Source organism: Candidozyma pseudohaemuli (assembly GCF_003013735.1).
Source record: "Candidozyma pseudohaemuli strain B12108 chromosome Unknown scaffold00002, whole genome shotgun sequence".
In the NCBI taxonomy this organism is placed as follows: Eukaryota; Fungi; Ascomycota; class Pichiomycetes; order Serinales; family Metschnikowiaceae; genus Candidozyma; species Candidozyma pseudohaemuli.
This window is the reverse complement of record NW_020194436.1, coordinates 386199-406513: the sequence shown is the minus strand read 5'-3', so window position 1 is coordinate 406513 and position 20315 is coordinate 386199. Positions and strand designations below refer to the sequence as shown.

At 47.1% G+C, this 20315-nt stretch overlaps 9 protein-coding genes across 9 annotated transcripts; 5 read left to right on the top strand and 4 right to left on the bottom strand.

Moving 5' to 3' along the window:
- Positions 1-185: 185 nt before the first annotated feature.
- On the top strand, positions 186-1013 carry PCL2 (cyclin; the record flags this gene model as incomplete). The annotated part of the gene is made up of 1 exon (XM_024856952.1): positions 186-1013. One exon carries the CDS (start codon positions 186-188, stop codon positions 1011-1013), a length of 828 nt encoding a protein of 275 aa, XP_024714832.1.
- A 171-nt stretch (positions 1014-1184) lies between these two features.
- TCP1 (chaperonin-containing T-complex alpha subunit) lies at positions 1185-2849 on the bottom strand (the record flags this gene model as incomplete). Its single annotated transcript, XM_024856951.1, has 1 exon — positions 1185-2849. One exon carries the CDS (start codon positions 2847-2849, stop codon positions 1185-1187), a length of 1665 nt encoding a protein of 554 aa, XP_024714831.1.
- A 1473-nt stretch (positions 2850-4322) lies between these two features.
- On the top strand, positions 4323-4811 carry C7M61_001545 (uncharacterized protein; the record flags this gene model as incomplete). Its single annotated transcript, XM_024856950.1, has 1 exon — positions 4323-4811. The coding sequence occupies one exon, from the start codon at positions 4323-4325 to the stop codon at positions 4809-4811; it is 489 nt and encodes a 162-aa protein (XP_024714830.1).
- A 456-nt stretch (positions 4812-5267) lies between these two features.
- On the top strand, positions 5268-6452 carry C7M61_001544 (uncharacterized protein; the record flags this gene model as incomplete). Its single annotated transcript, XM_024856949.1, has 1 exon — positions 5268-6452. The coding sequence occupies one exon, from the start codon at positions 5268-5270 to the stop codon at positions 6450-6452; it is 1185 nt and encodes a 394-aa protein (XP_024714829.1).
- Positions 6453-6708: 256 nt separating this feature from the next.
- GCF1 (Gcf1p) lies at positions 6709-7317 on the top strand (the record flags this gene model as incomplete). Its single annotated transcript, XM_024856948.1, has 1 exon — positions 6709-7317. The coding sequence occupies one exon, from the start codon at positions 6709-6711 to the stop codon at positions 7315-7317; it is 609 nt and encodes a 202-aa protein (XP_024714828.1).
- A 47-nt stretch (positions 7318-7364) lies between these two features.
- On the bottom strand, positions 7365-14546 carry CHK1 (Chk1p; the record flags this gene model as incomplete). Its single annotated transcript, XM_024856947.1, has 1 exon — positions 7365-14546. The coding sequence occupies one exon, from the start codon at positions 14544-14546 to the stop codon at positions 7365-7367; it is 7182 nt and encodes a 2393-aa protein (XP_024714827.1).
- Positions 14547-16061: 1515 nt separating this feature from the next.
- Positions 16062-16637, bottom strand: CDC42 (Rho family GTPase; the record flags this gene model as incomplete). The annotated part of the gene is made up of 1 exon (XM_024856946.1): positions 16062-16637. The coding sequence occupies one exon, from the start codon at positions 16635-16637 to the stop codon at positions 16062-16064; it is 576 nt and encodes a 191-aa protein (XP_024714826.1).
- Positions 16638-17181: 544 nt separating this feature from the next.
- UPC2 (Upc2p) lies at positions 17182-19011 on the bottom strand (the record flags this gene model as incomplete). Its single annotated transcript, XM_024856945.1, has 1 exon — positions 17182-19011. One exon carries the CDS (start codon positions 19009-19011, stop codon positions 17182-17184), a length of 1830 nt encoding a protein of 609 aa, XP_024714825.1.
- Positions 19012-19861: 850 nt separating this feature from the next.
- Positions 19862-20296, top strand: C7M61_001539 (uncharacterized protein; the record flags this gene model as incomplete). The annotated part of the gene is made up of 1 exon (XM_024856944.1): positions 19862-20296. The coding sequence occupies one exon, from the start codon at positions 19862-19864 to the stop codon at positions 20294-20296; it is 435 nt and encodes a 144-aa protein (XP_024714824.1).
- Between the last annotated feature and the right edge of the window lie 19 nt (positions 20297-20315).

Sequence of the window (20315 nt, the reverse complement as noted above, 5' to 3'; positions counted from 1 at the left end):
CGTGCCTGTTTCCCAGCGCGTCTCTCCTGGGCGCACGAAACACGCTGAGAATGGCTGCGAAACCGTCGAGGTACAGATATGCGGCGGTGCCTAAGTGGGAAATAAAAGTGACAATGCCCCCAAGCTAAATACCCAGGCAGACCCTCACTTACATCTTTTCAAAACTTCACCCTTTTCCTCCTCCAATGTCCGACTACGAAGCACTCAAGATCTTCTCCAGACAGCCTGTGTCCATGGAGATGGTGGAGTTTTTGGCTGCCACCACCTGCTCTGTGATCCAGGTCAGACCTGTGGTGTCCCAGAAATCCACCCAGGGTGAAATGGTGGTGACCCCCGTGGCCAAGGAGGCCGTGCCCTTGACCCGTTTTATTTCCCGCTTGATCGAGTACCTGAATGTCCAGACCCCTACGCTTATGGCTGCATTGGTGTACTTGAACAGACTTAGAAATGCCTTGCCGGGCAACGCCGTGGGTATCGAAACCACCCGCCACAGAATCTTTTTGGCGTCGCTCATTTTAAGCGCAAAGCTGCTTAACGATTCTAGTCCCTTGAACAAACACTGGACCAAGTACACTGACGGCCTCTTGTCGAACAAGGACGTCAACTCGGCAGAGCGTGAGCTCATTGGTATCTTGAAGTGGAACTTGCGTGTTGACGAGAAGGAACTCGTTTCTGCTTTGCAACCTTTCCTCACCAGAATCAAGAAGGACATCCAGAGAAAGCACGAGCTCGAGAGCAGCGCCAAGTCAGAGTACTACCGCATGTCGAGCTTCTACTCCAGCAACCTGCTTGCCCTGTCCCGCCTGCTGTCGAAGAACTCGCTCTTCTCTGCTTCTAACTATTCGCTCAAGAGTGCCACCTCTTGTTCTAGCATTCCAGAGGACCTAGGGCCTTCCAGAATGCCTTTGAGCACCAGACTGTCCACGACACTCAACAAGATGAACAAGAACAGTTTCTACAAAACCTCCGACACCTCCCGCCAGGGCGGTCTCTTGCCCTCCGCTGTTGTCTAGACAACAACCCTTAATTTGCATTTGCCTTCACTTCTTGACTACTTTATTTGGGATGCTTTTGATACCTTTTAATTCACTCAGAGGGCCTCTGAATATACACATACGATAACGAATCCACACTCGTAGCCTACACAGTTTTTCGTAGTACTATCATGCGTTCTATAAACATTATTAGTGCTGGTGAGGGTCCTCCTTTGGTGGGTCGGGCGTCACCGTGATCATGGTGTCGATTCTCAAGATGGAGATACATGCCTCCAAAGCAGACTTCAACGACCTGATCTTCGACACTGTAGGCTCCAAGACACCGTGTAGCGTCTCGTTGACGATCTTACCGTTGATCAAGTCCAAACCGTAGTTCTTGTACTTTTTCCTCTTGACATCTGTTGGCAACGCCGTCTGGGAAGCAGCGTGGTATGTTCTTAATTTGGCAATCAAATCGGACGAATCCTTGGCGGCGTTCACCGCTAACGTCTTTGGAATCACTAATAGAGCATTAGCAAACTCAGCGATCGCGAGCTGTTCTCTGGAGCCCACAGTTGTGGCAAAGTTCTCCAAATATATGTTCAAGGCAGCCTCCACTGCACCACCACCAGGGACGACGTTACCACCCTCCAAGGTTCTCTTCACAACACACAAGGAGTCGTGGATCGATCTTTCCATCTCATCCAAAGAGTATTCATTTGGACCACGCAAAATGATCGACGAGGAAGAGTGCTGCTTGGTGCCCTTCACCAAGATACACTCGTCGTCACTGATTCTTGTCTGGACAACCTCTTCGGCTTGACCCAAGTAGGAAGATTCAAAAGTTTCTTCACCCTCCAAGTTGGACAAGTTGCTGACAAGGGTGGCACCGGTGGCACGAGCAATTCTGCGCAAGTCTTCCTTCTTACATCTTCTGACGGCAATGGCGCCCACCTCGACGAACTCCTTCAAGCAAAGGTCATCAATACCCTTGGTAGTAAGCACAACATTGGCACCAGCGTTGATGATTTTCTTGATTCTTTCGATGATGATACCGTATTCTCTCTTTCTGATTTCCTCCAACTGGTCTGGGTCCTCGATATTGATTTGCACACCCATAGCCATACGAGCCTTCTGCAAGTTGATGTCCAAACAAGCAATACGGGCATTCTTAACCGATTTGTTCATTGCCTGAGAGGCGACTGTGCAGTTAAGAGCATAGCCGTTCACCAACATAGATTCAGTGGCAGACTTACCGTGAGCCTTCAAAATGTTGACGGCCTTGACGGGGTATTTCGTTTCACCCTTAGGGGAAGTGGTCTTAACAGCCATCATGGCATCGACGACCATGTTACCAAAGAACTCGGAGTCGGAGCCGATAATCTTGGAAGACATGGAAGTTCTGGCGATGCTCACCAAGGTCTCCTTACCCAAGTCGTTCACCGACTGAGAAAGAACTTCATTAACGTAACGGATAGCTTCACGTAAAGCCAATCTATAACCTGTAATGATGGTAGTTGGGTGAACCTGGTAGCTGACAAGCTCACTGGCTCTCTTCAACAACTCAGATGCGAAGATAACAACGGAGGTGGTACCATCGCCCACTTCACGGTCTTGCTGTTGGGCCAAGTCGACCAAAATCTTACCAGCTGGGTGTTGGACATCCAAAAGCGACAAGATGGTGGCACCATCGTTGGTAACAGTAACATCACCGATGTCATCCACAAGCATCTTGTCGAGACCAACGGGTCCCAAGGAGGATTTGACGACATTGGCGACAGAAAGTGCCGCCATGACATTTTGGTTTCTGATGTCGTCACCACTGACCTTCTCACCGCCCAAGAAGAGGGTATCTGAGCGAGCTGCCGAGTACATGATGATGGATGGTATTGGTGAAGCTGGAGCGAAAAAGTGATTTGGTGATTTGGCGCGGGCACGACGTCCAAGACAACTGGCGACGAACGAAAATTCTGAAAAGATGTGGATTAAAGCGGAAAGACGCGACAAAAAAGGTCAAATTAGAAAGTCGTCGTGATCAGTCTCTCCAAATACCGTTTTTTTGGATGAAAGATTCGGTGTTCGCGAGGTTTGGTACGAGAGGTGAAGATGGCCCCAGAAGCTGAACACGGCTATACAAGTGGAAGAATTAGCATCAACAAACTTATTCAATTTGCTTAGCGTTCATGACTTTTTGCGTTTGGCTGGTCGAGTTATTTGATGATGTTGGCGGATGTTGTCATTGGGTGTTTCGTGCAATAGGTTGGCTGCGAAATTGGTGGTTTTATAGGATCATTGTGAGACTCTAGTTGAAGACCCTGTCGCTTGAGATGACGAAAGAACCAAAGATCTATAGAACATTGAGCAATTTCAGAAACCACTAACTTCTATTTGGTATACTCAGAAATTCAACAATTGTTGAAAGAAGGCATTCGAGCTACACCATCACGTTCCTTGAGGGCTGGGGAGCTACCACTGAGACCATGAAGGCCAACCAGTAGAGATTCGCAGCTTGCAATATCACAACCCTAAGAGGAGTTTTCAACACCTCCTTTATTCCGTCAATGACAGCTGCAATCAGATCCTGATCATCCACAGTGCCTTCTGTAGATCTTCACAAGCATGAAGCACTGATCGCGAGATGCTCCAGAAGGCCCACACAGTACATGAAAGAAGGAAAGTGAGCTTAAGAACGAGGCAAGCAAAAGATTAAAGGCTTTTGTTCAAAAACCGAAAAAGCCATAATGATTCGTGAATTCACGGCACCACTCGCCCGCTGACTGCAAATTCACAGGCAAGCGAGAAAAGCCTTGAAGCGTCCAGACCACCCACCATCAGCTCGGAACAAGTCAACAGGATGTACATGAAATTACCAAGATTTCAAAAAGGCTGTGCAAAAGCAAACAGCAATAAAATTGTGTTTAACTCCGGCCATTCTTCTCTATCCGGTTTTCTATAAATAGGTGGTGGCTGCGAAAAGTAACTCATCCACATACGTCATCAAAACGGCCTCCTCAGGAACACCCTGGACGCACCCTGGACGAATGAAATGCTCCTAACTACTCCACATTTTCTTGGCAGCCAGTGCCCCTTTTACCCCTGTCGCTTGCATGCGCCGACGCTTGTTTATTTGGGTTCCACATCAAAGCCTACCTACGCGGTATGTGCCTCCATACCAGAAGGCTTTGTCCCATATCCAATCACACCAAGCCGTGCCTCGCAAATACGCAAGAGCATACTGATCCCGCTTGTGTTGCGTGTATCGTGGATGAAGTCACGGCATAGGGCTTAGACGTTCCTGCTTTGCAACGTATAAAGCCAGACCCTCTTCCTCTATGGAAGCGCCAGAGAATGAAGTTTTCTATTTTTGCTACTGCCGCTGCCGCTGCCCTGACTTTCCAGATCATGACCATGAGATCAGGAACGCCCTACCAGGGTGGCCGTCTCGGTTCCTCATCCGGTCTGGTTGTCTATGCTGGAGGCAGTGAGATCAAGTTTGTTCTCAACGACGACGGTTCCTTGGCTGACAAGAACCTGGAGAAGTACCTCGCGGTGGAAGACGGCTGGTTTGTCTTTACTGACTCTCCCCAAAAAGACTTTTCGTTGGATGCTGACCGTTTGGCTTACAAGGATGCTCCATCATTTGGCATCTGTCCAGACGACGGTGGAAAGATCCAATTCAACGGCACCTGCGGCAACTACACTGGCGTTGCATTCCAGGCTGTGGGTAAGAAGTTCACTCTTGGCTACCACCCTGGAGGCATTCAGTGGCCTTGGGACAAAGCTAGCTCAGCAAGTTCTGGCTTTTCTACCGAGACCCCACACACCACCATTGCTTAGACAGCTGATAAACTTTTGACGGGTCGTTTTGACAGCGGCTTGTCCGGTGGTAGGGTACCAAGCTAGGGGTGAAAGAACCCTTTACGCGCTTGCTACTACTCTAAAAGTACAAAAGAGTTTCATCGCTCATGAACATCAGCTTTCTGTGACAACTATCAGCACATTTTGATAGCTGTCATGGTTGCAAATGGCTGCATACACCTGCACCAAAATATGCATGATGCCTGGGTAACCGAGGCCCCAAACTCAGATTACCTGGCAGAAATCCTAGGATTCCCATATACCCATAAAATAAAGTCCATCATTTTTTTCTCCCTTGCAGCTGCAAAATCGTAAGTCTATCAGTACATGCTCTGGCATCGGTTCGGTTCTTAAGCCGCCCCGCTTCTGTATCGCGGAATCTGCACGGAACCTTTTCGGTAATGAGCTCACGCACAGACTAACCACACTTTCTTTATGGGTTTTGCTAAGCTCCCTTTCCTGGCAGCGTACTATGCGTCAGCTTATGCCTTCAACGGTGACCTCTCCATCTTTGGGAAGTACGCCAACAATTTCAAGTCGGTAATGATGATTGTTGCTATCAAGAACGTGATGACTGAGGATAAGAAGAGGTTCAAGGCGCTAAACTTCAAGCTGGTGGGCCATACACTTAAAAATGTTAAATCAAACTACCCCAAGGCCACGAGCCAGCTTCCTGGTTACAACACAAAGTTTGACGCCACGTCCTATTGGCTTGTGAAGCAACCTGATATCGCAGAGGATGACACTATTTTCATCTACTGTCACGGAGGAGGCTTCTTCTCCCAGCTAGGGCCTAATCAGGCAGAGGGTCTCATCCAGAGCTACTTACTCTTGCCTCCAGAAAAGCAAAAGAAGTGCTCGATTTTGATTTTAGACTATGGCCTTACATGCGATGGCCACTCTATGCCCATCCAGATAAATCAACTATACGAGACATACTATAGAGTCCTCAAGACCCACAAAAACGTTGGCTTGATTGGCGACTCCGCTGGTGGTAATTTGGCGGTGTGCCTCACGCAGTTGTTGAAAGAAAAGGGTGCACCAAAAGAGGACTACCCCTTAAAGCTCATGGTGCTTTCACCATGGCTCTACATATACCCTGATATAGAGTCGATTTCCGAGAAGTCTTCGATTCGTACTTGTTCCGACGGTGACATTATCCCATTCCCTGCGTCTACCGAAGAAGAGAAGACAATGCTTTTCGGGAATGTGGACCGCAAGAGCTTGATATACTCACCCATGTCCAAGGAGCCAGCACTAGAGAGTGACTGGCTGGATATTCCCACATTCAACGATCCCAACAGAAAAGTCTTTATGCTCTGTGGAGAAAGCGAGACTCTACGCGATGAGTCGCTTTGGTGGGCCAAGTACGCTCTTGGCCTTGATTGGTACGGTCATACCTACTTAGACGAGAAGCTTGGGCCTGAGTTTTACACCTACGAAACGGAAAACACCTGCGTTTACGTCGAACCACAAGGCTTCCACATCAGCATGTTCCTTTTTGAGAAAAACTTGTTGAAAAAGATCGAGGCCAAAGCTATCACTAGCGCAGACGAGCTCACTGACGAGAGAAACTTTGGTCTCAAGCGTTTCACGCGCTTCCTTGAAAATGCCCTTTAACCGGCTTATTTAATTCTTATCCCCACTAGCTTGAAGCGCTTGTTAGACTATACTAATATTTTTAGATTCTATTAGCTCCCCAATAAATATGCGAGATATCAAGAAAACATCATGCGATTGTGCCCCGAGGCACCTCGCGAGAATTGCAGATTTCCCCAGCCTGACACAGTCGTGCAGCACCCACACGCATAAGCCCGCGCAACCAAAACAAACGAGTTACACCTCTTGTACACCCAATTGTGAAACGATTTACGTGATGTTGTCCTCAAAATTCGGTGTATTGAGAGCTTTGGCTGCTCAAAGTGTTACCGCCCCATCGAGAAATTTTACAGTGTCAGCTGTCGCGTTCGCTCAGAGAGGAAAGACCGACTCCGAGAAGAAGAAGGCTGCTAAGCAGGCTGAGAAGGCCAAACAGGCCAAATTGAAGGAGAAGGAGAAGGCATTCAAGCAGAAGGCTCTCAAGCCTCTCAGAAGTCTCTCAGGCCACCACGTTTACATCAAAGAAAAGACAAACCCAAGCAAGAAGCTCAGTGATGTTGCCGCTGAGTGGAAGACCCTCTCAGAGGGTGAGAAGGAGGGCTACAAGAGAAGAGCAGACGAAATCAACCAGAAACGTGCACAGATCTACCCACCCAAGCCTAAGCGTCCAATGCCTGGTTTTGCCTCTTACCTCAAGGAGAAGTACTACGACGGCGAGAGCCTGGCTGTTGTGCTCAAGGAATTGAGTAACCGCTGGAACCAATTGACCGCCGCCGAGAAGGCCGAGTGGTCGCCTGAGAAGTCGGCTGTGGAGAAGTTCAAGACGGAGTTGGAGGCCTGGACCGAGAAGAGACTCAAGGCCGCCCGTGATCACGGATTGCCATGAGTGCAAGCGCTACGAAAATGTTCTTAGTAATCTAATTGTCTATATGATTATTGTAATGCTTTTTTGTGTACACCCACTCTCGTGAGCACTCTTCTGAGCTCCTCGGGGAGAATTGGTTTGGAAATGAAGTCTGTCATTCCGCAGTTAAGGCATTTATCACGGTCTTCACCAGCGACATTCGCCGTCAATGCAACGATCTCTGGTAGTAAGTCGACGTGGCCATTGATAATGAATGATTCCTTGAGCTCCATTGTCGCGGTGATACCATCCTTTCGTGGCATCTGGATGTCCATGAAAATGACATCGTACTTACCACCAGCTTTCAACATGGCGTCACACTTTTCTAGAACTTCCACACCATCTTTTGCGTGGTCGGCAACGTATCCTAGCTTTTTCAAATGCTGCAGTGCTACCCTCAAATTGATAGCATTGTCCTCGGCGAGTAAGATCTTCAATGGATATGTCTCACCCAATATAGCTGTAGAACCAGTTCCTTGTTGCTTGGGCTTCTTCAACAGTGCTGGATCCTCATAACTTTCACGTAAAAGCTCCTCCACTCTCGATCTTCTCATTGGTGCAAAGAGGATCGAGCTGAGTCCAATCTCAGGCAAGTTTATATGAGACACTGGGGTACCAAACTCTGTGATGAGGTGAATTTGGGTGTCTGAGCCCTTGAGCTCTTCTATCGGTTTGCTTAAATCACTCAAGAATCGATCATCAACAAAGATGACGTCAAACTTTTGTTTCTGATTCACGAAGGCCTCGGGTTTGCCAAAAATCAGCACCTTGGCATTGAGGAACTCAAGCTGCTGTGCAAAAGCCTCCCGTCTGAAACAATCCTCGAGAACAAGAGCAACATTACGAGGCTTCACGTCCAGCTTCTCGATATATTTGCTCACCTCAAACGGACATGTGAAATAGAAGGTGGTTCCAACCCCCTCCACACTGTCGAACTGAATGTCACCGTTCATTATGTCAACCAACTTTTTGGAAATTGCAAGACCAAGACCTGAGCCGCCATGAACACGACGAGAAGAACCGTCAACTTGAGAGAAAGCTCCAAAGACCTTGGACTTCGAATTAGCAGGTATACCGATACCAGTATCCTCAACAGTAAGCTTAAGATCGTACCTTTTATCACCCATGTGTTTGGCCTCCAAAATGATCTTAATGTGACCCTCCATTGTGAATTTCACGGCGTTACCAACCAAATTGATAATGATTTGACGGACTCTTGTGCTGTCGCCCATCACTTCGAGAATACCAGGGCAATGATTGTAGAAGACGATTTCAAGATTCTCGTTGTACGTCTGTTCACTTGTCACTTGGATGGCACTTTCAACACATGAATTGAGATCAAATGGAGCGTGATCCAAGGTAAATGATCCATGCTCGATTTTGCTGAACGCAAGAATACCATCGATGATACTGAGAGTGACCAAGGCTGAACTCTTAATGGTCTCAACATATTCCCTTTGGGCGTCGGTCAAGGATGTGTCCAATAAGAAAAGGGAACATGCAAAAAGAGAATTGAAAGGAGTTCTGATCTCATGAGACATGTTTGCCAAAAAGCTGGCCTTTTCAGCCGTTGCGTCTTCTGCGGCCTTCTTTGCAAGTTCCATTTGTGAGTACACCAATGACTTTCCAAAAGACACTGCCGCTTGGGAACAAAGCAAGTCTATCAAATCAATCTTTCTGGAATGGAAATGTGGCGAGCTCTGGGGCACTTCGTTTGGCAAAGTATGCCTCTCCAAATAGATCACGCCGTAAACATTGGTACTCTTGATCGGAATACAAATTGCCGAGGAGCATGGATTGTGCAAGTAGTAGTGATCATTTCCAAATTTGGAGTCAAACAAAGCTGGGTTGTCATCTTTATTTATAGCCTCACCCATGAGCAAACAGTGAACCACAAGTGAGTAAGGTACCAAGTCAGTCCTGAAACCTAATGGCTCATCGTCAAACTTGTACATATTGTTCAACGTACCGATGGCCTTGATGCTTGGCTCAGACTGATTGAGATTGAGAACAACAGCTCCGTAGTCAACATTCGAAAAAAGAAGAGCGCTTTCGAGCAAGCTGGTCACAATTGAGTCAATATCGGACGATTCCGAAATGGTCAAACAGAGCTTGATGGCTTTAGTCAACTCCGACTGGGTAGGCAAATCATCTTGAGGACCTCGAAGAAGCATATTAGGCTCTTGGTTGTTACTGACACTGGTATTGCTCTCCTGCCTAGGAAGCTTGGGGGCAGATCCAGCACCATAGTTACTCTCAGCAAAAATGTGTTGAAGCTGACTGTTAAGTGAGTGTGGACCTCGTGGGCTAGGTTGTTGGTTGTCACTGAGAATCGAAACACCTGCCCAGTTGAAGCTATCAAAGACAGAGCTGAACTCCCTTTGCATCATATCAACTTGCCTCTCAGCTTTAAGAGTTGCAGCAATAGACAAAGCATTTTGAGCGTAATATGAAATTCTCCTCTTGCTTTCTGAAGTTTTCTTTAGCCATTTGGCACACAAGTAATTTGCCAAGCACGCCTCAATCCACCGAGTGGCTCTGTTAGCAGTTTCAATCGCCACCTCAAAATTGTCAAGAACAGTTAAAGATGTTTTGGACAGTTGAGCGCAGCTGTAACAAGCATGAAGAATAGCCAGCTTGCTTTCAAAGTTTGGTGGACAAATATCAGCCCACAAGTCATACATCTTCATGATTTTGGCAGCCAAAGGTAAGGATGCCGTGTTAGGCATCGAGTCAGAGCCCAAACACAACGAAACAGCAGCGTAAAAATAGAATTCAAGATGGAATATCGAGATTGGTAATCTTCTCAGTACATGGTAGCATCGATCAAGAACAATTTCAGCTGCCTCCTTATACCGAGACTCGGAGGTTAACCATATGACAGCGTTTGCAAGATACACAAATTCCAAGTCAGGTCTTTGTTGAGTAGAAATCTTCGAGTATGATTCCTTGTAAGTGTTGTAAGAGACATCTTCTGTCCACAAACCAAGTGCACATTGCGATATGTTGTCGTCCTCCTCGTTAGCAAATCTCATCAGCTTCCTAAACGTTGAGGGATGAGTCGAATTTGTCAAAAAGGAAAGGAGAAAGTTAGAAGCAGTGAAAAACAAGGACATGCAAGACGAACTTGGTTTCATGAGGGAGGCATCTTGAGTGTTGAAGCCTTCTGAAAACTTGACAAGCTCGGTAGTTGTGTGCTTGAAAGAGGCCATCAAATTGACGAAAGTCTCGTAGATTTGACTGGTGAGATCAGTACTCGAACCGCCATAATTGTTCACCAAAGTCAAGGCAACATCACAAAGCTCAATGGCCTTAGCGGTATTATTCCTAACATTTGGCTGAACGAAGTAGTTTGCAAGATGGATTAATGGGATGGCACAAGTAGCAGTCACACCATGGGTGTTCATGAGACGAATTAACTGGGACAAAAGAGCCATTCTTAGATGAGACATTCCCAAGATGTAAGAGGGACCCATTGCATCCAGAATCAAATCAACAATAAATCTGAATCTCAGATTGTTGGAAGGCTTGAGTTGGCGCATGGCCCTGATGTCCGCAATGGAAAGTGGGGCCTGATTGATGAATCTTTCTGCAATCTCTTCACACTTCTGAGGATCTCCTGAAACTTCCACTCCAAAAGACTCAAGACCTTTAAGAATTGTTCTCATACCTCTTCTATACTGTCTTGTATGGAACAAACACTTAACCTTGAGGTACAAGAAGCTTGAACTGTCTGATCCGTATCTTTCTTCAGCTTGCTGAATCAAATTCGTGCACTCGGTGAAATTTCCCAAATGGAAATTGATTTGACAAACGGTGAGCAAGTTTCGGAGACGGCTCCTCCTGTCATGTGGGGCGATATATCTTGCTGAGAATTCGAAAAAGTTTCGAGCCAATTGAAGATTGGATGTTGCGAGTGCGTACCTTCCAGCAGTAACAAATGTCTCGTAATAATTCTCCAGATCTTTGTCATTTGCATCTGGCTCGGCGAGATATAAGTGGAAAGCCAGGATCAAGTTGCTGGTGATATCGACATTCACATCTGTGGATAATTTCTTTTGATACCTGAGACCACACAACTTGTTGTGATTCCGCCATTCATTCGTGCTTACCAACTCAGACAAGAAGTAAATCTGGATTGCGTCGTGATCAAAGTGATACTTTGCTTTGGTAGCCATTTCCCAAATCATCGAGTCACTGAAATCGAATGGGAAGTCTTCATCACCAACGAGATGGAATGGAATTTTGTAGAATATACCAGATGGGACAAGAATTCGAGTTTCCAAACATTCAGATAATAGTTCACTAACTTCGCTGAGATCCTTACCAGTAACGATCATTAGGTCGGCAAAACTGAAATAACCATTCGAAGCGATTATTGCGGCAAACTTGAGAAGCTCTTTTGACTCTTCACTGAGAGCTATGTCGAGATACTCTTTGACTATGTCAGTCATAGGCACTGGAAGATCCTTGTTGTTCAACAAACTTTGCATCAAGTCAAGATTAACTCCATCGTCGTCAGCCCGTAAATGAAGATTCCTCATGAGATAGTTGTACCTGAGAAACACACCATCTGTAGCTTTATATAGGGTTGACACAAAGTTGTCCTTTTCTGTTGGCAATGATCTTCCTGGCCCAAGATTGTTCTCGCTGATAAAATCATAATAATGAGCTTCACTTGGAGCTTCTAACGAATACTCACTAAGCTTGCACAGTGGGAGGTCTAAAATAGACACAATTTCATCATATTCAGTGTTAGCCTTATCTTTTTCACAAGAAGGTTCTCCAGTTCGGTAGCCACAAATGACTTTGATATTGAGAGGTTCTTCGTTCAATGTGCAAAAGCTGGAGACTTCCTTTAAAAAGCCAACCTCAGCAGGGTGAGCCCACTGAATATCATCCAACACAAGGGTGACACCGTTTGGTCCTATTAAGGCCCATACACGCTTGATGATATACTTAAGCTTCATCTCAATATTGAGAGAATGCTGATCAAATCCAGGAAGGTTGCTGAGTCTGGAGCTGCTATCCTCAGATATCTGCTCACTCGAATCGGTCTCGGCGCCAACATCAATTGCGCCTTCACCCTCTGCCTGTGGTCTGTATGTTCTGATGCTTTGGTACCTGGGACCTAAAAGTTCTTGTAGCTCAGGAATGACAGGAAAAAGTATACTGAGGTCAGTGTCAATTTCGACAGTGAATTTGTGTCTCCATTCTGCAATATTCTCCTTTGAAGACGCCAAAATTTGCTTCACAATACTCTGAATGGCAGATATACCGGACTTGTAAGGAGTGACGTTGATATCAGAGCAGTTGTAGGACCATGAAATGCTGAAATTGTAATTGGAGACCGCAACGTTTTTCAATTCTTGAAGCAAAGTTGTTTTGCCCACACCGCTGTCACCAGACAAGAGGATGAAGTGAATTCCCTCGTGCTTCTCTTTGAATGCCGTGAAAACCTGTTCTCTCCAAGGGGTTTCCTTCAACTTGCTGATCGTGCTGTGAAGCAACGGAAGCGTGTTGCGATCCTTGTGAAGCTCTATATTATCATGAATGAGAGGAGCTTCCTGCTCGCCCTCCTGGCGTTCCATATTGTACAATCTCAAGTAATCATTCCTGACTTCCTTCAAGTCGCTGATCAAGGCGTGGGCATTGTTGTATCTGTCAGCTGGATCCTTCTCCAAACATCTCATAATGATGTCGTTCAAGTCCTCACTAATCCACCCTTGACCCAAGATCAGTGGAGGAATAGCACGCTGAGAGATATGCATCTTTCTGAGTCTCACAGGGTTATCAGACTGGAACGGAAGGCATCCAACGATCAACTCGTAAAGGACAATACCCGCAGAGTAGAAGTCAGTTCTGTAATCAACCAAGCATGTAGTTTCACCAGAGTTTTCAGGCGACATGTAGGGCAAATAGTCTGGGATGTCTGCGATGTTGCTCTTTCTATAACTGGAGGTCGAGTCTTCAACGCAAATGCTGAATGCAAAGTCCCAGCCCGTTAACACCACAGAGTGCTCTTTAGGATCCAAGTCGTCAGGTAAGCTGCAAGCTCGCAAGATGGCGGTACTGGTGATACCATTGTGGACCACTCCTAACTCGTGGCAAACGGAAAGGGTGGTGAAGAGAGCGATCATGTCACTCAAGATCTTGATAATGGCGAGCCTATCCTTGGGCTGCTGGGAGACCCTGTTGGCTAAGTCATCGAAAACACCAGTTCCCAAATTGTTCCTCGTGATAAACCGATTCAGAGAACTTTCGCCAATCGACATCTCCGAGAGCATAGAGCGTATACTACCTCCGTTCAAGGAGGAGTTATCGCTCCCAGCCTTCTCAGGGGTCTTGTCGGCGTGGTACTCTTTGATGGTTTTGTAGTCATGATTCGGGTAGACAAATCCAATTCGACGCTGAAAGACGTCCTCATGGTCCGAGTGGATATTGAAGACATCTAGCGGATACAAAACACCCGGTAGATTGGTCGGTAGAGTGACTGGGGTGCGTAGGTTCAAGCGAGATTCAGCGCTACGCAAGTTATAGCGACCTGAAGGAACAAACTCATTGCCAGCGAGATGGTTACACCACGGTCTATGATGCTTGGGTGGATTTTCACCCGATGTGAGGTACCACTCGTTCAAGAAGCGAGCCACGGGGACAGATTCCACGAAATTGGGCAGGAGACGGATGATGCACAGAGAGTCATCGGCATCGTCGGTGTCGTAAAACAAAAGCAGGGTGGACGATGGCAGCGAGAGCTGAGACGTCAAGGTGTATCCAGGGACGATGTTCGGGGTGACCTGGAGGTAGTCGGCGGTTCTATTCTCACGAGGCAGTCTCAGACCACGATCGTTCAAGTACTCAGACTGGCCCTGGGTGAAGTTGATGTCGTTGACATAGGTTCGGTAAGCCAACATCTGCTCTTTGGTTACCAACCGCTTGCGCTTCGGTTGCTCCGAAGTAGGCGACTGGAAGTACTCCTTGGCGGTGTTGGAAGAAGTGACGGTGCCCAGCGGGTTTGTGGAGAGCTTCCCCATGGAGTCAGTCTGACCAGAGCCCCTGAAGTCCCTGGACCACATGTCTCTGTGGACCAGGTTGGCGGTGGAGGAGTTGGACGATAGGCGAGAATGGGAGTACTCACTGGGAGCATGGCCCGGATCGTTCAGGGAGGTGATGTAACCCAGCCCTACGGAGCCGTCAGAACGCACAGACATGGAAGAGGAAGTGGGTGTAGGAGGAAATCTACGAAGATGGAGGATGAAGACCACGGGACTGTGATACGCACTGGGTGCAAACGCTGCAAGGCGTATGTCACAAAAGTTGCAGCAACTCCCGCCCAGGACCAGGACAGCTCTGCTTCCAGGCCAGGTGTTTTGGCGCTACGCCGGTTGCGGCGGTGCAAACATGGGAAAAAAATGAAATCTCATTCCCCAATTCCACCGAAAAACTCTGCCTTCCACGGCTTCCATCTGCAAGAGAGGCAGTGTAACTTAGACTTCTTAGACCCTGCCTTTATCTCCAGACGGCATTGTTAGCCCCCAGACCGGTGCGCCTCAGACCCTCGTATGCACGGCGGCAGGATTAGTTGCTGCTGTAGTGAGGCAAGTGCTGCCCAGAACGAGGCGCTTTTCCTGGGAATAATGTGCCCTTGCGCAGGCGAGATTTTACCAGCGCTGGATCTGAGACATGGCTGGGGACCACTTCGGATTTCCGTAGCCAGCGCTGCAAGGAACCCGGTGGCGCCGCCACTTGCTGGTAAGCGAGAAACCGTGGATTTGGCGAGAGCCTCTTGGAGTATTTCTTGATTCTTCTTTTTTTTTTTTTTTTCTGTTTGTCTTTTGGATACTTTGGGGGTTCTACATTTGTAGTTTGCGGTGGTTACGAGTACCAGACGTTCGCATTCAGAATGGCTGCAAACCAGTTCTCCTTTACGCCGTAGTTACGCTTTCCGAGGAAGTTGTGCTGAACATGGTTTGAGTGAAGTTGAGGAAGGATGTACTCAAGGGTCACTAATGCGTGTGAACGCCGTAAAAGTGGGCTGTGGCTGTTAGTTAGCGGTTGGGTTGGTGGTCCTAAGTTCTGCCCTCTGTATTGGCACAAGCGCCACTACCCAACTGGTAACTGAGTATAAAAGGGATTTGTTCTGGGTGCAACGTGAAAATCCAGTTCCTGGGGAAGGACCCCGCCTAGTGAACAGCGTAACGTCGCTTGCATGCTTCCGTCGGAAGCGTTACCGAAACATGCACCTAAGCGAGCGAATGCGCCAAAACATACCTTATCTGGGTTTGAGATGAGCAGTTATTTTTCGATAGTTAAACCTCTTAGAGATTTCTTGCAATAATTGACGAGCACCGGCTTGTTCGGTGGAGTTGGTAGCACTATTTATGTATGTTAGGGCTGCTATGGCCATTGCTGCCTTTCCAACCTCAAGCTGTCTTTTTCAATTGGAGGGTTTCCTATACGTTGAGTGGAACATGTCGAGCTCCTTCTAGCATGTACCTGTCACCAAAAGAGCCACAGGCCTACTTCATATCGCTTACTTGGATTCATTGAGCAACATCGCTATACACGGACGCCTAAGGCGCCCCTTATGAGAGGGAATGCAAATAACATCAGGTGCCACGCAACAAGTCCAGGCTATTTAGTTTTAAAGACGCTTTATACTCAAACTCTCCTGCGGATCCAGTCCACGATGTACAGCGTATACAAGCGGGCCCGGCACGCATAGCCTATAAAATAGCACACTTCTTGGACTTCTTGATCACGGGTGGCTCTAAGGCAGCCACAATGGCCTCATCAAACACGGTCTTCAAACCCTTCTGCGTCAAGGCAGAGCACTCAACGTACTTGACAGCACGCAACTCCTTGGCCAACTTCTCACCTTGTTCATACGTGATAGGGCTCAACTTCTGTCTGTGCAAACGTTCCTTTATAACGTTATCGTCACGCAAATCGGTCTGCGTGCCGACTATAAGGCATGGCACACCAGGGCAGTGGTGATGGACCTCAGGGAACCACTTCTCCTTAACGTTCTCGAAAGAAGGAGGGGTGATGACAGAGAAACACACCAAGAACACGTCTGTCGAGGGGTAAGACAAAGGTCTCAATCTGTCGTAATCTTCCTGACCGGCGGTGTCAAAGAGACCCAAGGTGAAAGGTTCGTCACCAATCATCACCGTAACGGCATAGTTGTCAAAAACAGTAGGGATGTAGTCAGCTGGGAACTTTGACGTCGTGTAGGAAATCAAAAGGCATGTTTTACCAACGGCACCATCGCCGACAACGACACACTTTATGGTTTGCATTTGGGGATTTTGTGGATATGGCCTGGACAAGGTTGTTTATCTGGAAAAACGAGGGTTGCACCGCACGGCTTTAAACGAGATTAAAGGAATGTGTACAGAGGCGGGGGTGACAACAAGCTCGGGGCGGTTGAATTCGAGATCAAAGGTGAATTTCTCGGGAGATAAACCAGGAAGGAAGAAATAAAAAAAAAAAACTTTACCTCGTGAGGTGGTACTGCAGAGGGCACTGGGGAGGGCGTTTGGTGGAGGGAATCGCGAGCCACTCGGGGATGTCCTCAGGAGCACTGAAATCAACAAATTTGTTAGCTAACTTTTTGTGACTTATCTAGGTCCAATCATTTTCGTGTTTATAGTAAAATGGTTGCATCTTTTAGACGACCGTTTCACTGATTTTGGGTGATTCGGCGCGACCGGGTGAGCACTCCTGATAAGACCCCCGCTACATATGCTTTTTTCTTTTTGATCCTCACGGTATTGTCCGTGGTTATGAAATCCGATTAATTTTATTGTTAATCACGTAACTCGTAAACATGTGGCAATGCCTCTATAAATCATTTGAACCAATGAATCCATTGTCTCCTTGCATGATCTCCAAGTTGCTGGTAATGTCGCTGGGTAAGTTGTCGGTGTCGATTAGTTTATTAGCGATGTGACCCTCAGGATCAATCATCAGTAGATCCTTGTCCACTTCGTGATCTTCGATGATCGAGGGGCCGCCGCCCAAAAAGTCAAGCATCATGTGCATACCACCAGCGCCTCCAGCGTATTCCTCGACATCCACAGGCAAAACCTGCGAAACTCCTTCCAAGAACCACACCTTGTCCTTCATTTCTGTGGTGAAAGAACGTAAAAGCTTGTAGTACGACCTCATGATCCGCATGGCCTTGATGTCACCCGTCATCAAAAGACCCAAGAAATCTTTGTCCAACAATGCTGGAAATGCAAAGATACGCAAGATGAAGTCCGCCTTGTACCGCTCCTTGTGAAGCTTGTTCAAGTACGCTAGCGTGACGAGATAGGGCGAGTCAATCAGTACCGGATAGAGATCGGCAATGTCATTGTCATGACACTCGAGATCAGCAAACGATTTCAGCTGAAGCGAGGAAAGCTGGCTTTTCTCATTTATTATATCACCAAGATCCCCGAGATCCACACTGATGAATTTGTAGAACCTCGATGCTTCCGTAAGAGGCCATACAGCTGTAAGAATAGTTGCAGCTCCTTTCACATGGAAAATCCAGGCAGAGGCAGGAAGCGACTTAGGCGATGTCAGTGACGGAACAGATGCGTTCGCCAATGAATCCATGATTAATATAAGTGCGCTTGCCACCAAAGCATCGGTATTATTAGTGTTGATGTCCAAAATAGCTTCGCGTAGAAGCCTGAGTGCGTCCCCTCGATGGCTTGTGACGCAATGATCCAAACCTTTCTCAGTCTTAGACAAATGAGTAGCACTGAAAGCCAAGATCGCATGCATCAAAAAGGGGTATTGAAAAGCCAACATTGGCACGTCATGGTTCCAGATATCAGTATCCGAGATGCCAGCTCCGGTAATTGTATTGGATACCTGACTTGTGTAATGATACATCAACTTCAAATCTAGCATGTTGAGAGAGCCAGCACCAGAGGCGGCCATTTGCATGGGATTAGGCATTGGGGGCGTGGAAACATTTGGTGATATACTTGGCAGTGTTTGTGTAGCCGTGGGCTTTTCTTGATTGGAAGTATCTTGCTGCAAGGGAACAGATGCGCTTTGAGCAGCAGCGAGCGGATTTCCCAGTAGTCCGGCGGATGCTCCCATGAGACCTTCAAAATTGCCACCAAGCTGATTTCCAAGTCCACTCAAATCGATAGGAAGTTGTGCAAGAACTGCTAACGAGCTCAAATTCGCAACATTACCCAAGCCACTAAGATCGCCGAGATTACTCAAGTTGTTCACAAGATGGCTCAAATTGATGTTATTGAGATTTCCAGCATTGAGTAAACCGGCTCCTAAAGCAGTCGCCGCCAAAGCCGGAACTCCATTCATCGCGTTTGGAAAGTTTGGAGGCGGTGTCTTGTCTGGCGTTGCCTGCTGGGTTTCAGGGGATGAGAACGTCTGATCATTGGCTGACGACGTTGACGTTGATGAAACCAGATGTCTCTCTTCCTTCTTGATGCTCACCTTCTTAGTTGGTGGTTCATGGTGATCATGATCATGATCACTTGATTCGGTGTATCCACATACAAGCTTCATCCTGACACAGTTCTTACAAGAAGGCCTTGTTTCATCACACTTGACTCTTCTCCTCTTACATGTCAGGCAGCCCATACGAGACTTGGAATGAAACTTTCTTTTGAAAGAGTTCTTCTTGCTTTGACTTTCTCCAGACATGGTTAGGTTGGGGCTCGGGAGAGTTGAATCTTCGAGGAATAGGTTGAATTAAGTTAGTTAGCACGAGGCTAGATATTCAGATCAAAAGCACGGTTCACAGATCGCGTATTGGAAGCCCCGTATTATTCTGGAGGTGGGAAAAGGTTCTTCTTGAACGATGTTTGCCACCGTGATTCACTGGGCTGTGCTAATTAGGAGAACGGGGTTTGTGTGTTCAGCTCGTATAGCTCGTATACTTTCTCACTAGGAGAAAATAAGACTATTTCTAGTGCGTTGCTTGCACGTGCCGGCGGAAAAAAAAAAAAAAAAGCTTGTTTGGTCCGACCGCGAATGTTGGACTGCTTTATAGGGGAAGATGCCAATGCTCTTACCGCGAATTTCTCTTCAATCTTGAGCTCAGAATAGATTTCAGGAGCCGCATGATACTTCTTTCCTATAACACGCAGATGAAATTACTTCTCTATTCCGTTCCGTTAAGTGTTCTCCTTGAGTAGCCACTGCATGCACTTTAGCTGTGTAATGTTTGGAACCGGCTCAAGCGGGCTAATGAAGTCAATTTTCGACTCAATACAATCAGAGTCGAACGTTTTTCACAATAGACTTTGTTGGCCAATGGGGCTGCGTCGTGGTCTTGGTTGCCCAGTAAAGCCACGTTTTAACGTCAGATGTTCATGCGGCATATCTGATGAAATCTGCCGGAACTTAGTGCGTCTGTCTGAGCCGTCTTTTGCAACGGTATGAGACCCGTACCTCAGGTGGGAACGGAGGATTGAAATCATCCGAATTTCCTGCATGTATAGAGCCTCATCAGTCAATCACAGCGCTCTTTATACAGATTACCAGCTTTGCAATGTCAAACGTAAGACCAGCATGGAGAGTCTGGGCCCGTGTCTACGTCACGGGCGCTTGCATTATCGGAACAGGTGTGCTTCTATACAACTACACTGTTCCAACAGATGAAGAGCTCATTGCTCGCTTTTCTCCCGAAATTAGAGCTGACTATGAGCGCAACAAGAAATTGAGGCAACAGGAGCAACAAGAATTGATGAAGATTGTCAAAGAGACTTACAAGTCCAATGATCCCATCTGGAAGTCTGGCCCAATTAAGTCTCCTTTTGAAAAGGAGGGTCGTGGTGTTGATCCAAGATTGGTTGACAAAACGGCTTTCTTCAAGCAAGAAGAGGACGACAAGCGTAAGCTCGAGGTCGAAAAAGCTAATGCGGAGCTTCAAGAAGCTGAGAGCTTGATGAAACAGTCGAAGAAAAGCTGGTGGAAGTTCTGGTAGTTCCCAGTTTTGCATGAAT